This window comes from Chelonia mydas, chromosome 12, assembly GCF_015237465.2.
Source record: "Chelonia mydas isolate rCheMyd1 chromosome 12, rCheMyd1.pri.v2, whole genome shotgun sequence".
Taxonomy (NCBI): domain Eukaryota; kingdom Metazoa; phylum Chordata; order Testudines; family Cheloniidae; genus Chelonia; species Chelonia mydas.
The window spans coordinates 3,616,504-3,636,130 of record NC_051252.2 but is presented as its reverse complement, the minus strand read 5'-3'; the positions used below and the strand labels follow the sequence as shown (position 1 = coordinate 3,636,130).

Below are 19,627 nucleotides of genomic sequence, written 5' to 3'. Positions count from 1 at the left end.
CTTCAGTCTAGCAGAAGAAGGTCTAACACAATCCAAAGGGTGGAATTTGAAGCCAGACAAATTCAGACTGGAAATAAGGTGTAATTTTTTAATAGCAAGAGCAATTAACCATTGGAACAATTTGCCAAGGGACATGGGAGATTCTCCATCACTGACAATATCTATATCAAGCTTTGATGCTTTTCTAAAAGATCTACTCTAGGAATGATTGTGAGGCAGGTCTCTGGCCTGTGATGCCGGAGGTCAGGCTAGGTGAGCAGAATGAATAAGCCACTTGCATTGGTATTTTCAATTGCTGTCACATTGCCTCTTCTGAGGGGATGGGTAATGGGGATACGGTGCCTCTGACCTCTCAGTGACCAGTCTGAATTCAGCCCAGCTTGACCCAGAGGAAAGCTGTGGCTGTCTGGCTTCTACGTGGCTTATGATTTTGTGGAAGTGGGGTCTTGATGCAGGGACTTGCAGCAATGCCACCCTTGGGACCTCCTTGCTGTTGTCCTGCACTCAGAGGGCACAAGATTGCTGTGGAAACTGGCGGATCCCCCTAGGGAGGGCTGCGGCCTATTGCTGGTAGGGGGTGGGAGGTGCAGCGTGGAGGAAGGTTATGCTGGCCCACCTCTAACTCTAGGGAGCTCGTTAGCCTCCAAGCTCGTAGTGCAGTTGATTGGCACATTGTATCTGGAACCCATCCTGGATGTGGTCCATGAAATTCCATCCCCATCTGTGCCTCGGCTGCGCATCAGGGGACAGGCTCTGGTTGTGCTCTCAGCAGAGCTCTTTATCTGTGGTGACTCACCATAGGATAACATTCAAGTGGGACACTCAGCCTGTCCCAGACAAGCAGCCAAACACACAGCAGCAGGGGTTCAGTTAAGTCCTGAGTGCTGGAACAGGAAATAGATCAGAATTTCCTCAATAAACACTCAGCACGGGGATGCGCAGGAGTGAAGAACATAACAATGGCCATAGTGGGTCAGACCAACGGTCCATCTAGCCCAGTATTCTGTCTTCCCACAGTGGCTGGTGCCAGCTGCTTCAGAAGGAATGAACAGAAGTCTGCTTTGGACTTAACTATATTGGGTAATTTTACTTACACTTATTACTATTTAATTTATCAATTTGTTCCAAAATCACCTCTATTGACACCTCAATGTGGGACAGTTCCTCAGATTTGGTCACCTAAAAAGATTGTCTCAGATGTGGGACTCTCCCTCACATCCACTGCAGTGCAGACTGATGCAAAGAATTCATTTAGTTTCTTCGCAGTGGCCTTGTCTTCCTCGAGTGCTCCTCTACCATCCAGTGTCCCCACTGGTTGTTTAGCAGCTGCCTGCTTCTGAGGTACTTAAAACTTTTTTTTTTTTTTGCTGTTAGTGTTTGAGTCTTTTGGTAGCTGCTTTTCAGATTCTTTTTTGGCCTGCCTAATTACGCTTTTATACTTCACTTGCCAAAGTTTATGCTCATTTCTGTTTTCCTCTATAGGATTTGACTCCCAATTTTTAAAGGATGCCTTTTTGCCTCTAATCGCTTCTTTTGGTCCTCTTACTGTTCTTTTTAATTTGGGGTATACATTTAATTTGAGCCTCTATTTTGGTGTTTTTAATATTTCCATGAAGCTTGCAGACATTTCATTCTTGTGATTGTTCCCTTTAATTTCCATTTAACTAGCTTCCTCATTTTTGTGTAGTTCCATTTCTGATGTTCAGTGCTACTGTGGTGGGCTTCTTTGGTATTTCCGCCCCCTTCACAAAGGTGTTAAATATAATTATATTCTGGTCGCTATTGCTGAGCAGTTCAGCTATATTCACCTCTTGGACCAGAGCCTGTGCTCCACTTAGGACTAAATTAAGAATTGCCTCTCCCCTTGTGGGTTCCAGGACTAGCTGCTCCAAGAGGCAATCATTAGTGGTGTCTAGAAACTTTATTTCTGCATCCTCTCCTGAGGTGACATGTACCCAGTCAATACTGGAATAATTGAAATCCCCCATGTTATTGAGTTTTCTACTTTTATAGCCTCTCTAATCTCCCTGAGCATTTCACAGTCACCATCACCATCCTGGTCAGGTGGTTGCTGTATATCCCTACTGCTATACTCTTATTATTCAAGCCTGGAATTTCTATCCAGAGAGATTCTATAGTACAGTTTGATTCATTTGAGATTTTTACTACATTGACTCTACACTTTCTTTCACATATGACTCTACACTTTCTTTCCACTCCCCCACCAGCGCAACCTATTCTGTCATTCCTATATATATTGTACTCTGTACATGTCCCATTGATTGTCCTCATTCCTCCAAGTTTCTGTGATGCCTATTAGATCAGTGTTCTCATTTAATACCAGGCACTCACATTCACCCATCTTAGTATTTAGACTTCTGGCATTTGTATATAAGCACTTATTAAATTTGTCAACTTGCACCTATGCTATGGGGATTTGCATATGGGAATGGCCCAGTCACAGCTGGGCCAGTGTGCAGACTCCAAGTTTACACACGGGACTTCTGTCGTCTTTGTAAATCTGGCCAAGCAGCGGAACTTGGTGAAGATCTTGACACCCCTAAGCTAGGTGGCAGAGGAGAGAGACTCATCAGGGCTGCTTCCCAGACAGTCTCTGGGAAAACACTAGTCTGAAAGCATTTTAATCACAAACTGTGGCCCCCGGCTTCCTTCTCCTAGTCACACTATTCCTTTACCCCAGCTGTCCTGCAGTCTCAGATTACCATTGGCCCCAGGCTATTACGCCTTCCCTCTGGTACCAGAGGCAGCCCCACGATGGCAGCCAACAGGCACTGCTCCTGGCAGGGTTAATTTAGTTTTCCTCCCCCATTCTCTGTGGCTTAGTCAGATAATCATGTTGTACCTCATTAATAGCTGGTCCCTGATCTCCTTACGGGTGCCTGGTTCCTATCCCATTCTGCAGAAGAGGTGCACGTGTCTGTGTCCCGCTTGGGTGCGAGGCCCACTCGCAAAACTCTGTCTTGGAGGGTGCCTGTCACTGGTGCAGGGATGTGATTTCAGTAACATGTGAATCAACACCTTGAATGATGTCCTTGTCTCTGCTCCAAGCACCTTCTGGCTTGCGGTTGAAGCTAGAATTTCCATCTGACCTTTGACTTCCTTTCCAAAGAGCATAGGGAACCCACTCTGCATTTGATGGGTCCAGGAAATACTTTGCTTTGAGTTTAAAGTAGCTCTGAGCTATCCCCATCCCAGTCTCTCCCAGCAGGAGCCCTTGTGTGGAGGAAATAGTACAGGGATGGACAATATCCCCATGGAGATCAGGAGTTCCCCCATTTGGTGCAACTCTACCAGTTCATAAGCCAAAGCCCTTGCTGGTAGTAGCCTGTGCATCTTACCTGCCATTGGGCATAGCCTATTTCAAAGGCCAGTCTTGTGTCATGCCTAAGTACAACGGGCAGCCGTGGTGCCCCAACCCCAGTTCAAGGCCTCGGAGCAGGAGCCTGGATTGCCAGACACACATCCCTGAAGGGCCTGGGGTCGGGAACAGCTAGTGCAGAAACTTAGACGAAACTTCTCTCCATCCTGTGTACAAAGGGCGTTGCCCCAAGGGAGTCTTGTGGTGGGGTGTGGCAGACCAGTGTGCCTGGGAGCTGGCAATGCGTGAGGTGAGGCAGGGATACTGTCAAGGGAGCGTGCCCAAGACATCCATGAGCCAGTGGAACCAACGGAGGCTGTGGGGATAGCCTTGCTCTACCCCTTTCTGAGCTGCCTGGTGCTAGATGGGCCCAGAAGTGTCTACCAGGACTGCAGCTCTGTGCATAGGAAGTGAGCTCTTCTGACCTGGGCTCTGCTCCCTCCCTCCAGGCCTCATTTCAGTCTGGACCTGGCCTGCGGCAATGCTGTTCACATGGACTCCCTGTGGTGAGCACAGGGGACTCGACCTCTCCCGGCAGGCGTGCTCCTTGTTCCCAACCCCTGCACGCAGAAATCCTTAGGCCCTGTATTCTCTCCCTCTCATTTCAATCTGCTCCCAAATCTTTCCCTGGACTCCCAGCGGGCTCTGGGGTGCTGCCAGGGGCAGGGAAGCAAAGTTGAGCTAGCGTTTGAGGCACAGGAAGGGCAGTGGGCTGTTCACTGCATCCTTGGGACCAAAAGCTTGTGCTGTGTCTCTGCTCCACAAAGCTCCACCCAGGGCCACGTTTGGGCCTCAGAGGATCAGTTAACCTAGTTAAGCTAGTTAACCTAGAGTTAAAACTAGTTCCAGCTCCTATCCCGGCCCTGCATCCCCCTACCGGGTGCTGTGATTTTACAACTGGATTTTCCTGTGTTTTCTGGGGTCTTTCAAACAGGGAGAAAAGACCCACCCCAACAGGGAAGGGGGTGGACGTTGCAGAGGGATCTGTGATGCTAACAGCACACAGTGTCTGCTCTGCCCATGTGATGGCAAACTGAAAAAGGAGCTTAAACTCCCTTCCTCTGATATCCGTCAACAGCTGTGATCGCAGGTGCCACCGAGAGTACCAGCAGGTCCTGCAAAGTGCTGGGTTTTTCTCGTTCCCATTCTGCATGGGACGTTCCTGCTTTCTTCCCGTTATCCTGTCTGCTCTGGGCCTGGAAGCCAGGATCCAGCTGGACTTTCCAGACCTTGTCTCTGGCAGCAAGTCACATGGCTCCCAATGACTGGGACTTCAGGCCCTTGCAATGGGGTGGCCTGTCCACAGGGCCCACTCCTTCATGCCAGGGCCCTGCCCTGCCCTGCCAGTGCATGGGCTGAATGGGAGCCAGGCTTTAATAGCCGAGATCTTACCAGCTGTGGCCCGCCGCCTGAGGCTGCCCAAGGTGGTATCCAGGCCTGGCAGTGCGGGAGATGTCTCTCCTGGCTCACTGCAATGACTGAACATAGGTCTCCAATAACCCATGCACTGAACTTGCCTTTAAATTCCCTGTGCTGCCAGCCTATCAGGCTGTAAGACTGCAATAGGGTAGAAATCCAGAGAGGCACCACTCGCCTTGGCACTGCCGCCAGGCAGGCAATGCAGTGGGAAAGACTGTCCATCTTCTGCTTGGCTGGGTTTGTGAGCAATTGACTGCAAGCCTTGGCCGGCGCTGCGCGCCTCTGCCTTCGACAGCACTCGGGGCCTCCGCCCTCACAGAAGGCTTCTGCCGCATCCTTGCACAATCCAGTCTCAGGGAAAGCAAGGGGCAGCAGAACTGAATGCAGTGCGGAGGCTTTTCTGAAAGGCCATGCTGCCCACTGCTCGCAGACTGGAACCGCAGTTCACTAGGTGAGAAGGATCTGCTTCCACAAGAGACTAGGCAGGTATAAATAGGCCCCCTAGTAGCCGCCTGTAGGCAAACACATGAAATGAAATTCTATACCAGGGGTGGGCAACCATTTTGGCCTGAGGGCCACATAGAATCATAGAATATCAGGGTTGGAAGGGACCTCAGAAGATCATCTAGTCCAACCACCTGCTCAAAGCAGGACCAATCCCCAGTTTTTGCCCCAGATCCCTAAATGGCCCCCTCAAGGATTGAACTCACAACCCTGGGTTTAGCAGGCCAATGCTCAAACCACTGAGCTATCCCTCCCACCATCTGAGAATAGAAATTGTACGACGGGCCATGAACACTCACAAAATTGGGGTTGGGGGTGTGGGATCTGGGGTGGGGCCAGAAATGAAAAGTTCAGGGGGAGGGAGGGATCAGAGCTGGGGCAGGGGGGTGGAGGGGTGAGGTCTCTGGCTGGGGGTGTGGGCTGGGGATGAGAAGTTTGGACTGTAGGAGGATGCTCAGGGCTGGGATCAAAGGGTTTGGAGGGCAGGAGGGGGATCAGGGCAGGAGGTTGGGGCACGAGGGGAGGCAAAGGGGGTCAGGCCCCGGGAAGCGCTTGCTTCAAGTGACTCCTGGAAGCAGCAGCATGTCCCTTCTCCAGCTCCTACGTGGAGGCACAGCCAGGTGGCTCTGCATGCTGCCCCGTCTGCAGGCACCGCCCCTGCAGCTCCCATTGGCTGTGGTTCCTGGCCAATGGGAGCTGCAGGGGTGGCACTTGGGGTGGGGGGCAGCATGCAGAGTGGAGCCCCCTGGCTGCCCCTACACGTAGGAGCCGGAGGAAGGCCATGCTGCTGCTTCCGGGATCCGCATGGAGCGGCCCCCGACCCCGCTCCCCGGCTGGAGCGTGACAAGCCCCAGACCCCACTCCCCAGCGGGAGCTCGAGGGCCAGATTAAAATGGCTGGCAGGCCAGATCCGGCCTGCAGGGTCATAGTTTGCCCATCCCTGTTCTATACATTTCCCTTGTATCAGAAATGCAACCATTTCATATGGACCGTGCTTTGAAAAGCTGGATACACACTGGCTGAGTTCCCCAGGCAGGGGCATCAGACCAGCCCTACAGAGGCTCTCCACTCCTCCAGCACGGTCCATTGGTGAATCTTCTGGGGGGCAAAGGGCATCCTTGTACAGCGCCTGGCACTGCTGCATGCTGGTCCATGACTGGGGCATCTGGGTGCTCTGGTAAGACACTAATGAATTGTACCAGTGATTTACTTCACTGATAGAAATTATCTCGCATGTCCCCCTCCCCTGTGTGAGTGGGCGGGAGGGAATTACTCACCCCTAGTGCTTACTTGGGGGCTGGCCTGCACAGGGTGGTGCAGTGAGTCCACTGGCAGAGCTGGGACTAGAACTTGGGTCTCCTGATGCCCCAACCCCTTGCTTCGCCACTTGCCCAGCCTTCCTCTGCCTCTTGTACCTACCTGTCACCATGGTGTCTGAGCATCCCCTGTGGTTGATGTGCTTATCTTCACATGGCTCCCCCCTGTGGAGGGCAGGCCTGCTGTCCCCATTGGACAGATGGGAACTGAGGAATAGACCAAGCCACTTGCCCACAGGAAGCTGGTGGTGGTGGAGACCGAGGGTCAATTCTGTAGAGTCCCAGATTGGCACCTGACCCCCTTCTCTTCTCATTACTGCATGTGGCCTCCTGCATCTCTGAGGAGCGTGCTCTCTTCTCAAATGCAGGAGGAACTGGACTAAGGTCACCCAAAAGGCTCTGAGGTGGGGCGGCCATTGATGTGAGCCAGGTTTGAACCGGCCACCTAGGAGTGAAAGGTCCTAGACACCATTGCCAATCCTGAGCCACGCGGCCACCGTAACTCTTGCTCATCCCTCCCTTAGCCAGTCCTGAGCCGCTCCATGCGTGGGCAGCACCTTCCCTGGAATGATCTGTAGCCAGAGCCCTTTGCCTGCTGGTGGCATTGGTTGCTCTGGTTTGGCCTGGGGCAGAGGCAGGGATATTCCTGCTGGCAGGGATAGGTCCACCTGAAACGCTGGTCACGTCTTGGAGGTTGCTGTGGGGGGAGGGGTTGAGTCCCATGGGCTCTGTGGGTCTGGGTCAGGCCCTGCTTCTGAGTGTGTCTAGTGCCTCAGGTGTTGCAGTGGGGGGCTGACGAGCAGCCTCCAGGTGGAGCAGGGAGAGGAGTGTGAGGAGCGGGTTCACGTTGTGTCCCAGCAAACCCGGGGAGGGTAGGCATCAAAGAGCCTCCAAAGAAGCATGGTCTTATTGTGGCAGACTGCCGGTGTGGGGGCTGTCCTTCCATCCTGACAGTCGGGCCGAGCAGCGTCTCCCAGGAGCTGCAGTGACTCCGCTGACCCTCTGGAGGTGGTCACGGGCTAGCCCAGAGAAGCAGTGTGTTGTCTGTGCAGGCGGATGGCACGTCACTAACCTGAACTCTGGTGGCAGTGGCATCTGCTGGCTCCAACGGGAGCTATGCGGTTGGGGCATGGGGCAGGGTCTCCAGGCAGTGAGGGGCTCCCTATACAGTGCACCTACCTACACAGAGGAGGAGATCTGCTTAGCACCAGCTCCTCCCCCAGACAGCTGTCGGGAGGCCTCTGTCCTGACCTTACAGCGCCCCCTTCTGGTTTAGGGCTGAGCTCCCCACGCAGCTCAGTCTTGGCTTGCAGTACCCCTGCTGTGAAAGCCCTGGGCCTCTCCAAGCAACCGCTCCTAACCATGCTATGTCTCTTGTGATGGGAGGGCAGAGGGGTATTTCCTGGGATTGACTCACGCAGGGACCTCCAGCCTCCCTGCGCTTGCGACCGGTGCCAAACTGAACAAGAGACCCATGCAAAGTGGTCTCGGAGCGGGAGTGTCCCTTCCTCTTCTCCCACTGGAGAGGACCTGGCCTACCATGTACATGGCTGTCTTCCATTCAGGCGGAGCCTGGGGAGGATTGGGAGAAGGGGGCACGTTTCAGGACTCTCCCTGGCCACTCACGGAGATCTTCATCTAGTTTCTCCTCTGCTCCACCAGCCCCAGGAGGGCTGCCAGGCTCCAGCTGCCCCCTGGTGAGTTAGGCTTGTGGTGGCTCTGTGGGGCTTAGCAGTGGAGCTAGTTTTATTTGCTGTTAGTGATTTTTTTTTTTAATCTCTTTCCTCCCCCATCCCTGCCCCCTTGCAATTCCAGGGCTTTGTCGCAGCAGCAGCAGCAGCTCCTCCAGCCGAGCAGCAGGGGAAGATTGCCAGGGGATTATTGAAAGGCCGCACAGCGGGGAAGGCTGGCTTCCGGAGAGCATGAGGGAGGCTGCAGCTGAATGCCAGCTGGGGGTTCCTGAGAGCCTGTCGAAGGGCTGAGCAGGAGCCATCGAGAGACCCCCACCGAGCTGCAGCTGTTCCCGGGCCTGCTACAGATGTGGAGCTCCTCAAGAGCTCAGCTGTCTCCCAGGCAACTAGAGCCGGGGAGGCCCCCTCAGCTGCGAGGAGACACTGATGGAAAGCAGCAGCCAGCCAGGCACGGGCAAGGCGCAGTGAGAACCTGGCTCTCTAGCCCCTTACACAGAGTTCCCCTGATATGCATTTTTCTTCCCCCTCCTGGACAGGGTCTTGCAGCAGGTGACCGGCAGACAAGGGGCTAGATCCTGGGTCTGCGCACACCCAGACTTGCTCCCTTCACTCCCCGGGCCAGCAGAGATTGCAGGGGATGAGAAGTACGGCTCCCCTTTGGGGCTCAAGGCAGAGGGGAGCTGTTTGCCCATGAGAGACCAGGGCTCCTGTTGCTTATTAATCCAGAGCTTGGGGACTCTGCGAAGAGCCACGGGGCCTGGCAGCCAGACTTCCAGCAGCTCCCTGGATCCCCGCCTTGGCTTGTAACGGAGCATCTGGGGCCCAGCTGGGCTCTGTGGCATCCAGAGAGCCGTGACTGCACCTGCGGTTACTAAAGAGCCCCCAGGGAGCCGGACGCATCCCTGTGCTGATCTCCAGTGTATTTCCCCCTGGCTTTGTGCGTCCCCCTAGCCTGCCCTATGCCCTTCTGCCACTGCCGCAGAGAGGGTGGCACAGGCTGGCTGGGACGTCAGCAGCCAACGCAGCGGACCCAGTGACCCCACCCCCGCCCCGGCAGGGTGGTCCTTTCTTCTCCCCCCTCCACCATGAAGTGCTCCCTGCGGTTCTGGTTCCTCTCGACCGCCTTCCTGCTGGTATTCGTCATGTCACTCCTCTTCACGTACTCGCACCCCAGCATGGCCTACCTGGACCCTGACAGCCCGGAAAGCTTCCACCGGGTCAGACTGGTGCCCGGCTACGCCGGCATGCAGCGCCTCAGCCAGACCAGGCGCCTCGGGGAGGGGTGCAACTGCCACAGGTGCACGGGGGACGCAGGGGCCTCGGAGTGGTTCACCAGCCACTATGACAGCAGCATCTCCCCGGTGTGGACCAAGGAGAACATGGAGCTCCCGCTGGATGTCCAGAGGTGGTGGATGGTGAGTGAGCCCCTGCCAGGAGGCCCTGGGTCAGTGGATCTCAAGCACTCGCGCTGGGAGGGAGTCCCCTTCTCTTCGTCCCCCCCACCTCCGGTCCATGCTCTACTCCAGAGCCGCCCTCACCCTGGCCCGCTTGCCACCCACTCCGCAGCTCGGGCTCTGGAAATAGTGCTCGGCCCCTGTTTCCCTGCAGTTTGTCTCATCCACCCAGAGGCCGCACTGCTGCTGGGCAGGCCGCGTTCCCTGGCCTGCTCGAATGACTGACCCGCTCCCCTCTAGGGGCCCAGAACCTGCTGGCAGCCTAGTTCTAATCTGTGACGTGTCTCTGTGCAAGTGGCCTGCAGGCTCCACTGGCTCTCGGGGCCTCCCGATCAAATGGGCCCTGGCCATCTGGCAACGAGATGAGCCCCTGCTGGTACTGAGCCCAACTGTGCTCCTCCTAGCTCATGCCGCCCTGAGGATGCACTCTCCCAGGCTGGGCGCTGCCTCCGACCCCTGTGCCGCCCCATTGCCTTCCCTGGGGCTGGGTGCGCTGAACAGAGGGCGGAGTTTGGGGAAGTAGGGGCGCTCCCATGTCTAGCCTGCGGGGAGCAGCGTGGTCTAGTGGTTAGTGCACACAGCACAGCCGGCAGTTGGACCTGACCCTCCATTGCCCGCCTGTCATCAATCCACTTCCACCAGGGAGCAGAGCTCTGCCGTTCTGCCCTGCCGGACAGGTGTAAAGTCACACCCCAGTGCATGCGGCAGCAGAGAATCGGGACCCCTGGGCTCCCATCCCAGATCTGCCATTGACATGCTCCCTAGCCTTGGGTGAGTCACTCTGCTGGCCTTTCTTTCCCCAGCTTAAAATGGGGTGAACCTCACCTCGCAGGGAGATGAATGTATCCATGGAGGGGAGGGGAGGTTTATTGCAGGATGGGTGGGTGAGATTCGGTGGCTTGCATTGTGCAGGAGGTCAGACTAGATGATCATAATGGTCCCTTCTGACCTTAATATCTATGAAACGTCAACTCGCATGGGCTGAAGGCTTCCCCCGCTCTCCCCACCCCAGTTCCTAGCGTGTGCTGTCGGGGATTGACCCCCTCTGCTCTGGAGACAGGCAAAAAGAATTTTCTGTAGTATCTGGCTGGTGAATCTTGCCCATATGCTCAGGGTTTAGCTGATCGCCATATTTGGGGTCGGGAAGGAATTTTCCTCCAGGGCAGATTGGAAGAGGCCCTGGAGGTTTTTCGCCTTCCTCTGTAGCATGGGGCACGGGTCACTTGCTGGAGGATTCTCTGCTTCTTGAAGTCTTTAAACCACGATTTGAGGACTTCAATAGCTCAGACGTAGGTGAGAGGTTTTTCGCAGGAGTGGGTGGGTGAGCGAGATTCTGTGGCTTGCGTTGTGCGGGAGGTCAGACTAGATGATCATAATGGTCCCTTCTGACCTTAGTATCTATGAATCCGGTCTCACGTGCTTTAACCGTGCAGCAAGTACAGATCCCATCTCCCTGTTACCCTGGCTAGAGAATCCTGGCACGTTCCTGGCGCAGACGGTCTTGGTGCTCATGCAGATGACAGGGGCTGTCGGAGCACCTGGCTAGGTGTGAGGCTGATGTCCTGAAACCCAATTAAGATGCCAGGGATTGCTGGGCATGCGGGGCAGTGAGGGGATCTCTGCTGCTGGTGTTGCCGCCTGTGCACAGAAAGATTTTTTTTTCCATGGGAAAGGCGATGCCAACGTGAAAGCATTGCTTTTTAGATCTTGCCCTGCTGCCAGCAGCCGCGCTGCTGCTGGGTGCCATGTGTCACAGGCAATTTGGGGACCACGACACAGAGACGCCTTGGTTCTGGGTTTCCAGCCAGCTGTCCAGCTTCCATTCGGGTTGCTCTTCTCCTTGCTCCATGTGCAACACTGGCCTGTACTGCGGGGACCTGTCCCGCCCCTCCTGTCGGGGCCATTAGCTGATGCTCCAGGATTAGTGGCCGAGAGGTGGCATGGAGGCAGTAGCCCCTTCTTTGCCCAGTGTCTGTCCATGGGCTCGCAGCCTTTGCTGCCTCTTGCTGTACAGCTCTGTGCGGAGATTGCCGGGGCTGTGTAACGGAGAGGCCGCTATTGCTTTGGCACAGCCTAGGCTGCCCCGCTGCTAGCGGAGGGGCTCAGGCTGCGCTAGCAGAAGGAGAGTCTTAGTCTGCTCTCATCCTTGGGATCTCCCACGTCCTTTCTGGGAGTCCACAAGAGCACCGGTGCTCCCACCCATCCCTGCTAGTGATTGTGCGTGGGCTCTCGGTACACCACAAGAGGCTCGTTCCGTTACCGGGGCTCTTCTTTTAGTTGAACCCGATGCTGGCTCCAGGCCCTGGGAGCCCGGCTCCCGTGGCTTAGTGGATAAACTAACCTAGGCTCCTAAATGAGAAGGGGGCAAACTCTGCCTCCCCACAGGGCCCCGCCTCCACCACTCTCCCTACGCTAGCCCTGGATTTGCGGTTGGCGAACGGGTAGGGCCGGGTGACGTTTTTCAGCTGAACGGGTTGTTTGCTGAAAAAGGCAGTTTGGGGCTGACCCAAAGTATTGGTGAATTCCTGCCGAGTTCCCTGAATCGCGTCCACCAAATGGGAGAAGTCGGAATGTCTCCTTTGGCTAAATGTTTCCTTTGACCCCCACATTTAGTTTCAACTTTCAGGCATTTTGCCAACAGCAAGCCAGGTTCCCAAAATGGCCAGGGTGGGCCCCACCCTTGTGAGCTTTAGCCCCGTGAGTAGGGGAGGATCTGGGTTCATGTCCCCCCGCCACTGCCTGATGTGGAGAAAGGCTTTGAGGTTGGCTCTTCTCCACTGCAGCAGGGAGCCCTGGCCACTGGGCTATGGGCTATTCTGGGATGGAGCTTTCTCAGGCTATCCCACTCTGTCTAACAGGTTTCAGAGTGGTAGCCATGTTAGTCTGTATCAGCAAAAACAGTGAGGAGTCCTTGTGGCACCAAAATTTGTTAGTCTCTAAGGTGCCACAAGGACTCCTCGTTGTTTCCACTTTGTCTAAATTACTCACTTTGGTGCCCACATCCAAGGTGAGTGCCCTAATCCCCTGGGCAATAGAGTGTTCCTCACTCTTTCTCTGGCACGGCTGGATTGTTCATTTGGAATTTCTGTTAGCACTGACCGTCTTCACTCCCGCCCATGTCTCCTGTGCTGCGGAGAGTGCCTCGGGAATGGTTATTTGCCCAGCACAGGAGCTTTACTGGCATGTTCCTGACTCTCAGCAATCCAGGGGAGCGCTGCTAACTGGGCATCAGAGCGGCATGCAGTGTCTCCCCTGCAGAACCTGCCTTGGACCCTGGCCGCTTCCACAGCACTGCGGCTGCCTGGCTGGGCACCCCTCGCGACTGGGGGCTGTCGCTGGAGGTGATGGCTGCCGACCACACAGCAGCTGCTGGAGTGGAATGGCCTAATTTCCCTCAGACAGCTGAGTCTAGCCATGGGAGCAGGAGCATTGGGCTGTTTAACTATTGATGATTGCTCTCATACTCCTAGACAGTCCCCACGCTGGGGTGGGGGGGGACAGGAACTGGGAGCTGCTCCACCGCAGTCGCTGGCTCCAGTGTGACCTAGCTGGTCCTGCAAACTCTTACCATCCGGGCGGTGTTCAGTGACTGGTGTAAAAGCCAGTGATGCTCTTGGGCCGGGCTGAGAGCTCAGGAGAGCATCCCTCTGCAGGGACGGGAGAGGTTCAGCTTTGACCATCGGCGGGCACAACAGCATGTTTCACGGCTGCCCTGGGGGGTGTGGCAGGGCCAGCGCGGTGTCTCGGAGCCAGCACCAGGCTGCCTTCTGCCTCCCTTTCTGTAGCCTGCTGCATTTGACTGCTGGGCAGAACAAGGCAGGTGCTTCATACGAGATGCTTTCAGGGCAACGTGGACCGAAATCGCCAGCTGGGACCTGTGAGGATTCCCATCCCTGCAGTACCTGAGCCCCACAAACACTGAGTTCCTCCTTAACACCCCAGTAAAGCGCTATCCCCGTTTTATAGATGGAAACCAGCGGCACAGGGAGAAATAAGAGACTTGGCCAGGGTCAGCCAGGGAATCTGTGGCAGAGCCAGGGAGCTGACCCCAGATCTGCAGAGTCCGAGCCTGATGCCCAGTCTGTTAGACCCTCCTGCCCTCCAGTGTGATTGTGTTTTTAAGCAGGGTGGGCCCGCGTCCACTTGTGTGTGGGTGTACCTCAAGAATAAGGAAGTGAGCGGAGTTAAGAACAGTGTGAGTGAGAATTGGGTCCCTCGTTGTCTCACTTGTCTCCGAAGCACCAGGCCTGCCGCTGGCATTGTGTGAACTGTCCTTTTCGACACTCTTCCATCTGGCTGGCGATGGGTTTCATTAGAACTTTCCCCTGCAGTGCTGGCAAACCAGCCTGCTGCCACGCTAGTGTGACAGAGTCTGGCTGGGCAGCGCATTGGAAAAGAGGGTGACTTCATTAGCTCAGTTCTGCTGTCCAAGCCGGGAGAAAACTGCAAGAAGATGGGCTTAGGGACCAGGAGGAGACCTCATGTGTAGGCAGATTATGCCTATCCTGGGGTCCCTGCAGTTGCTGGAGGAGGAACATTGATTAGATGGGCTTTGGGTGTGATCCAGCCTGGCAATTCTGTGTTCCTGTTTAATGGTGCCGAATAAAGAGCTTTCAAACATAAGAACACGGTCTGGAAGGGTCCTCTTGGGTGGTCAAGTCCAGCCCTGCTGTCACAGACAACCCCATAATACCATCTTGGTCGTAAGCTCCATCTTCAGAAGGAAAACCAGACAAAACCCCACCCTGCCTTCCCATGTTACTAAGCCAGAATAGTGTAGATGACACAGGGAAGGAAACAGCATAGTTAAAAATGCAAATAATTTGAAACCTGATGTTGCTGGTTCTCCGCTCCAAAATGCTTTTGTCTCAAAAGGATTCGGCTTAAATGCAAAGTCTTACAGTCCGTTCAAAGTATTTAAGAAACCCAAGCTGCACGTGGGGCATCATCTCAGCTAGGCACAGCTCACGCTGGCTTCCCAACCACCCAATTGCAAGAGAGACTCTGAACAGGCGTAGCAGTGGCTGATGTGCGGTAGCTGTGTGCCAACTGCTTTGGCTTGTTATCCAGCCGGGGGGTTGAACCCAGGCAGGGTGAGTAATCCCCTTGGGCAAAGCCTACTTAATGCTGAAGCTGTATTTCAGATTGCTGAGCCTCTGATGGGATCAATGCCATCCCAAGGTCTTGCACTTTTAACTTTGTCTTTAAAGGCACGGGGTTGAGGGGCAGTGCAGAAGTCTTGGGCCCAGACTGAACATATGTTTCTCTTCCTTTAACACAGGGGTGGGCAAACTACGGGCCAGATCCGGCCTGCCAGCCGTTTTAATCTGGCCCTCAAGCTCCCGCTGGGGAGCAGGGTCTGGGGCTTGCCCCGCTCTGGCGCTCCAGCCAGGGAGCAGGGTTGGGGGCCACTCCACTTGGCTCCTGGAAGCAGCAGCATGGCCCCCTCCAGCTCCTACACATAGGTGCAGCCGGGGGGCTCTGCTCTGCACGCTGCCCGCACCCCAAGCGCCGCTCTCGCAGCTTCCATTGGCTGGGAACCACAGCCAATGGGAGCTGCCGGGGTGATGCCTGGGGATGGGACAGCATGCAGAGCCACCTGGCCGAGCCTCTGCTTTCTGGAGTCGCTTGAGGTAAGCACTGCCCAGAGCCTGCACCCCAGAGCCTCCCCCCGGCCCCAACCCCCTGCCCCAGCCCTGCCCCCTCCCACCCTCCAAACCCCTCGATCCCAGCCTGGAGCACCCTCCTGTACCCCAAACCTCTCATCCCCAGCCAAGAGCCCTCACCCCCCACCCCCCAGAGCCCAGAGCTCCCTCCCATACCCTGAACTCCTCATTTCTGGCCCCACCCTGGAGCCCAACCAGACCCCCAACCAGAGCCCTCACCCCCTTCCTTTCTCCTCCCATTTCCCCCACCACCACTGGGGTCTCTGGTCCTGTCCCAGGACCGCTGTTCATGCTGCTCCCATGCCCATAGGAGCTTGCTGCTAAGGCTGGCACCATCTCCTTTGCCCAGTGCCCCAGGAGCGGCTGCTAGTCGGATGTCGATGGGCGCAGTCTGAGCAGTGCCTGCAGCCGGACTGTCTAGCCCAGGTGGGCTGCTGGGGCTGGGTGCCAAGGAGATGGGTGCTGTAGAAACCTCTCCCGGCCTGACGTCTCACTGGCCATTGTGTGTCTCTGCAGATGCTGCAGCCCCAGTTCAAGTCCCACAACACTAATGAAGTCCTGGACAAGCTCTTCCAGATCGTGCCAGGCGAGAACCCCTATGGTTTCCGTGACCCCAGGAAGTGCTGGCGCTGCGCTGTGGTGGGCAACTCGGGCAACCTGCGCGGCTCTGGCTACGGGCGAGAGATCGACAGGCATGACTTCGTCATGAGGTGGGTGGCCAGTGCTGCCGGGGAGGGGCTGTGGCTGGCTCCCATGGGGCGGTGAGCTGAGGGCGGAGGCACGGTCTCAGCGTTGGGCCGGCTTTTGCTTCAGATAATGTCTGAGCAAACTAGGTGGAAGCGCTTTGTCCACACGTGCTGCTCTTGCCTGCATTTCAGAGCACCTTTTCCTCCTCCAGGCAATTGAGCCCCCTTCTCGCTCGGGCCTGGCTCTGTGCGGGGTGAACCCTCTGCCTCCAGGCTCCTTTCATCAACTCAAGTCTCTGGACATGGCCGCTGGGCAGGGGAAGAGCTGCATGTACGGGGCTGTCATGTGTCACTGGGGAGCGGCTGTCTCTGTGACAAACAGCAGAACGCATGCACGCCGAGTGGCAGCCAGGCTGGGACCTGCCCGAGAAAGCAGGGGTGTGCAGAGGGGCGGCTGCCTCTGACCTGCTGCTGCAGTGTTTAGCGCCGGCTGTGTCAGGTCGCAGCCCCTCTGGGTATGTCTGTGCTGCACACTGAGCCCAGGCTGCGACTCAGGTTTGAGCCCACAGCCTCTTCCGTCCACAGACACATCAGTGTGCTGGCTGACCCGAATCGCTCGGCACCCAGGCACTAGGAGCATGCTGGGAGGTGAGTCAGAGCCCGAGTCCTGCTGCGATTCAGGTCCAAGCCCTGTTTCGTAGTGTGGCTGCAGCTCAAGCTGCAGGGCCGAGCAGGAGGTCTTAGCGTGACTGTGAGACCTGTGTCCAGCAGCTGTCAGCCCAGGTTCACCGTGCCATGTGAACCTCAGGCATGGTCTGGGAAACACCAAGTCCACAAGCCCAGGTCCCCCAGCCCTGGGTTTACAATACAGTGTAGACATACCCTCGGAGGCCAGGTGTGGGGCCAGAGCTACAATGGGAATGAGTCCCTAGCCCAGCAGCTACAAGGGAAGGCGGCTGCTCCCCGCTCACAAGTTCCCAGCTCCCCATACTCACCCTCAGCCTGACTGGGAGGCTCAAGCCAAGTACTCAGGCCCTTTTTAGTAAATGGTGGTGGTGGGGAGGAACAATCTTTCTCCATTCTTTTAAAGACCTTTCTGCACACCTATCACTGAAACAGCGGAACTGTAAAATCCCTGTACCCAACTTCCCCATGGTCTCCCGCAATGGGGTGCGGTGGGAAGGCAGGTTTCTCAGCATGCTTTGGTAGCACAGTGCAGGCTCAGGCAGGAAAGAGTCGGCTACTTGCAATGTTCAGGATCACCAGTAGAAAAGCATCCAGGGTTAGAGACCCCACGACATGCTCTGGTTGAAGCACACGCTGAGCTGGATGCAGAGATCCCCTGGCCAGGGTGATGCAGGAGGTCAGACTACATGACCACGATGTGCCGAATTGGCCCTCAAATCTATGGCCGCTGGCCGATCTGGCACTGGCTCATCCGCCTTCGTGGTGGGGACTTGCACCTCCTTCCTTCTTGATGCCCCGCCGTGATGCCCATCCCTGCACTAGGGGGACCAGGGATCCCTCACTTGCTGTGCGCGGCAGCAGTGGTGAAGGCTGCGGGGTAGACACTGGTTGGGTGTTTTGGCCTCCATGGTGTTTAACCTTGCTGAGAGGACCTTCCTTCCATCCGGCCTTCGCTTCCCAGTCCAGCGACATCCTGAAACAACTCTGCTAGCTTCTGAAGTAGGGCTGTGATCAGGAATGTGCTTCTCCCCAAAATCTCAGCTGCAAGACAGGGCTGGCAGTCTGCCTGGATAAGTGGTCCCATCTATCTTCATCAATGCAGAGGCTTACCCAGCCATCGCTGACCAGAATCCGCCCTCACTATGTGCATTGCTCTACCTGACTGTTATGCAGGATGCTGCCAGTCGGTTGCCAGCCCAGCGTCCTCTGTCCTGTGGCAGGTGCCTCTCTGTGGTGTGCACTGCACCTGTAAAGGTTTGTGAAGCCCCGAGGAGCCTTTGGGATGGAAGGCGCTGTAGAAATGCCTGGCTGTTGTTTACTCTCCCTCTGACTTTCTGATGCCGTTCACTCACCTAAGACAGAACAAAACTCTCTCTACCTGCCAGCTCAGCTTGGTGTCTGAAAATCAAGCTGTTCCTCCTGCCCCATACGTAGGGTCCTACCAAATTCACAGGAATGAAAAACGCATCGCAGACCATGAAATCTGCTCTCCCCCTGGGAAATCTGGTCTTGTGTGCTTTTATCCTACACAATATAGATTTCACGGGGGAGACCAGCGTTTCTCAAACTGGGGGTCCTGAGCCAAAAGGGAGTTGCAGGGGGGTCGCAAGGTTATTTGGGGGGGGGAATTGCCCCCTTTACGTCTGTGCTGCCTTCAGAGCTGGCTGGCCACAGAGCAGCAGCTGTTGTGTGCTGCCTTCAGAATTGGGTGCCAGACTGACAGCTGCTGCTCTGTGGCTGCCCAGCTCTGAAGGCAGCGCCGCCATCAGCGGCAGTGCAGAAGTAAGGGTAGCCCGTACCCCCACCCAACAATAACCTTGCGATCCCCCACACAACTCCTTTTTGGGTCAGGGATCTTACAATTACAACACCGTGAAATTTTAGAGTTTAAATAGCTGAAATCATGACATTTATGATTTTTAAAATCCTACAACAGTGAAATTGACCAAAATGGACCATGAATTTGGCAGGGCCCTACCCCTATGTAGCTAGCCGAGAACAGTGCTGGAACCAGAATGCAGCAGCTGCTGCAGGAGGCAGGAATCGTTCCATCTCCACCTTCGCCGCAGTCTCGCTGCCCCAGAGGGATTGTATCGATCCTTCCGTTAGGACGTTGCTCCAGAAACCAGCTCCTGACGCTGACAAGCTCGTCTATTACTGCCCTGTCTAATTGCCAATCCTCAGGGAAGCTCACGGAGAATGTTTTCCAGGCTGGCCTGTGCATGGTGCAGAGACCGGTCCCCGCAATGGCTCGATCAGGGATCCATGCTAGCTTATGTCATCGTGCCAGCAGCCTCTGGCACTGTTTGTTTGGGGGGCGGTGGTTACTGGCCTGTGGATGGCAGTCAGAACTGTCCATAGCTGTTCATTATCTGAGCACTGCCCCATCCTGCACAAAATGAGCCAGGAGTGCTGCATGGAAAGTGGTTATGTCATTAAAGCCTGCATCGTCGGGGTGTGTGTGTGTGTGTGTGTGTGTGTAACAGAACATATATGGGGTTAGTCACGTTCCACGTGCAGCCTGAGCTTCTCCAGAAACTGTCTCCTTACCCAATTCCTGCTTCATTGCTGCAACGTAGTGGTGAAATGCAGCTTGAACTTCGGGTGACGTGGTACAGTGCAGCAAGGAGCTCTGGATGGCGGAAAAGAGCAAAGTCACAAGAGAAACGTGACATCATGACTCTGCTGATGGCAAGAGCCATTGAGTTCCTATATTAATAGCGTTCACAGCCAGAAGGGACCATTAGATCAGCTAGCCTGATCACTTGTGTATCACAGGCCATTACATTTCACCCAGATAGCCTTGTATGAAGCCCAATAACTTG

The 19,627-nt window shown here is 55.6% G+C and overlaps 1 protein-coding gene across 10 annotated transcripts in view; it reads left to right on the top strand.

Annotated features, from left to right (window-relative positions):
• Positions 1-19,627, top strand: part of ST3GAL2 (ST3 beta-galactoside alpha-2,3-sialyltransferase 2) — a 106,498-nt gene that overhangs the window by 76,631 nt on the left and 10,240 nt on the right. For all 10 annotated transcript variants that reach the window (XM_037877804.2, XM_037877800.2, XM_043526374.1 and 7 more), the window contains 2 exons: positions 8,434-9,724; positions 15,946-16,139. In XM_037877804.2, the coding sequence (XP_037733732.1) occupies positions 9,395-9,724; positions 15,946-16,139 (524 nt within the window). In that variant the 5' untranslated portion in view covers positions 8,434-9,394. The remainder of the gene's footprint in view (positions 1-8,433; positions 9,725-15,945; positions 16,140-19,627) is intronic.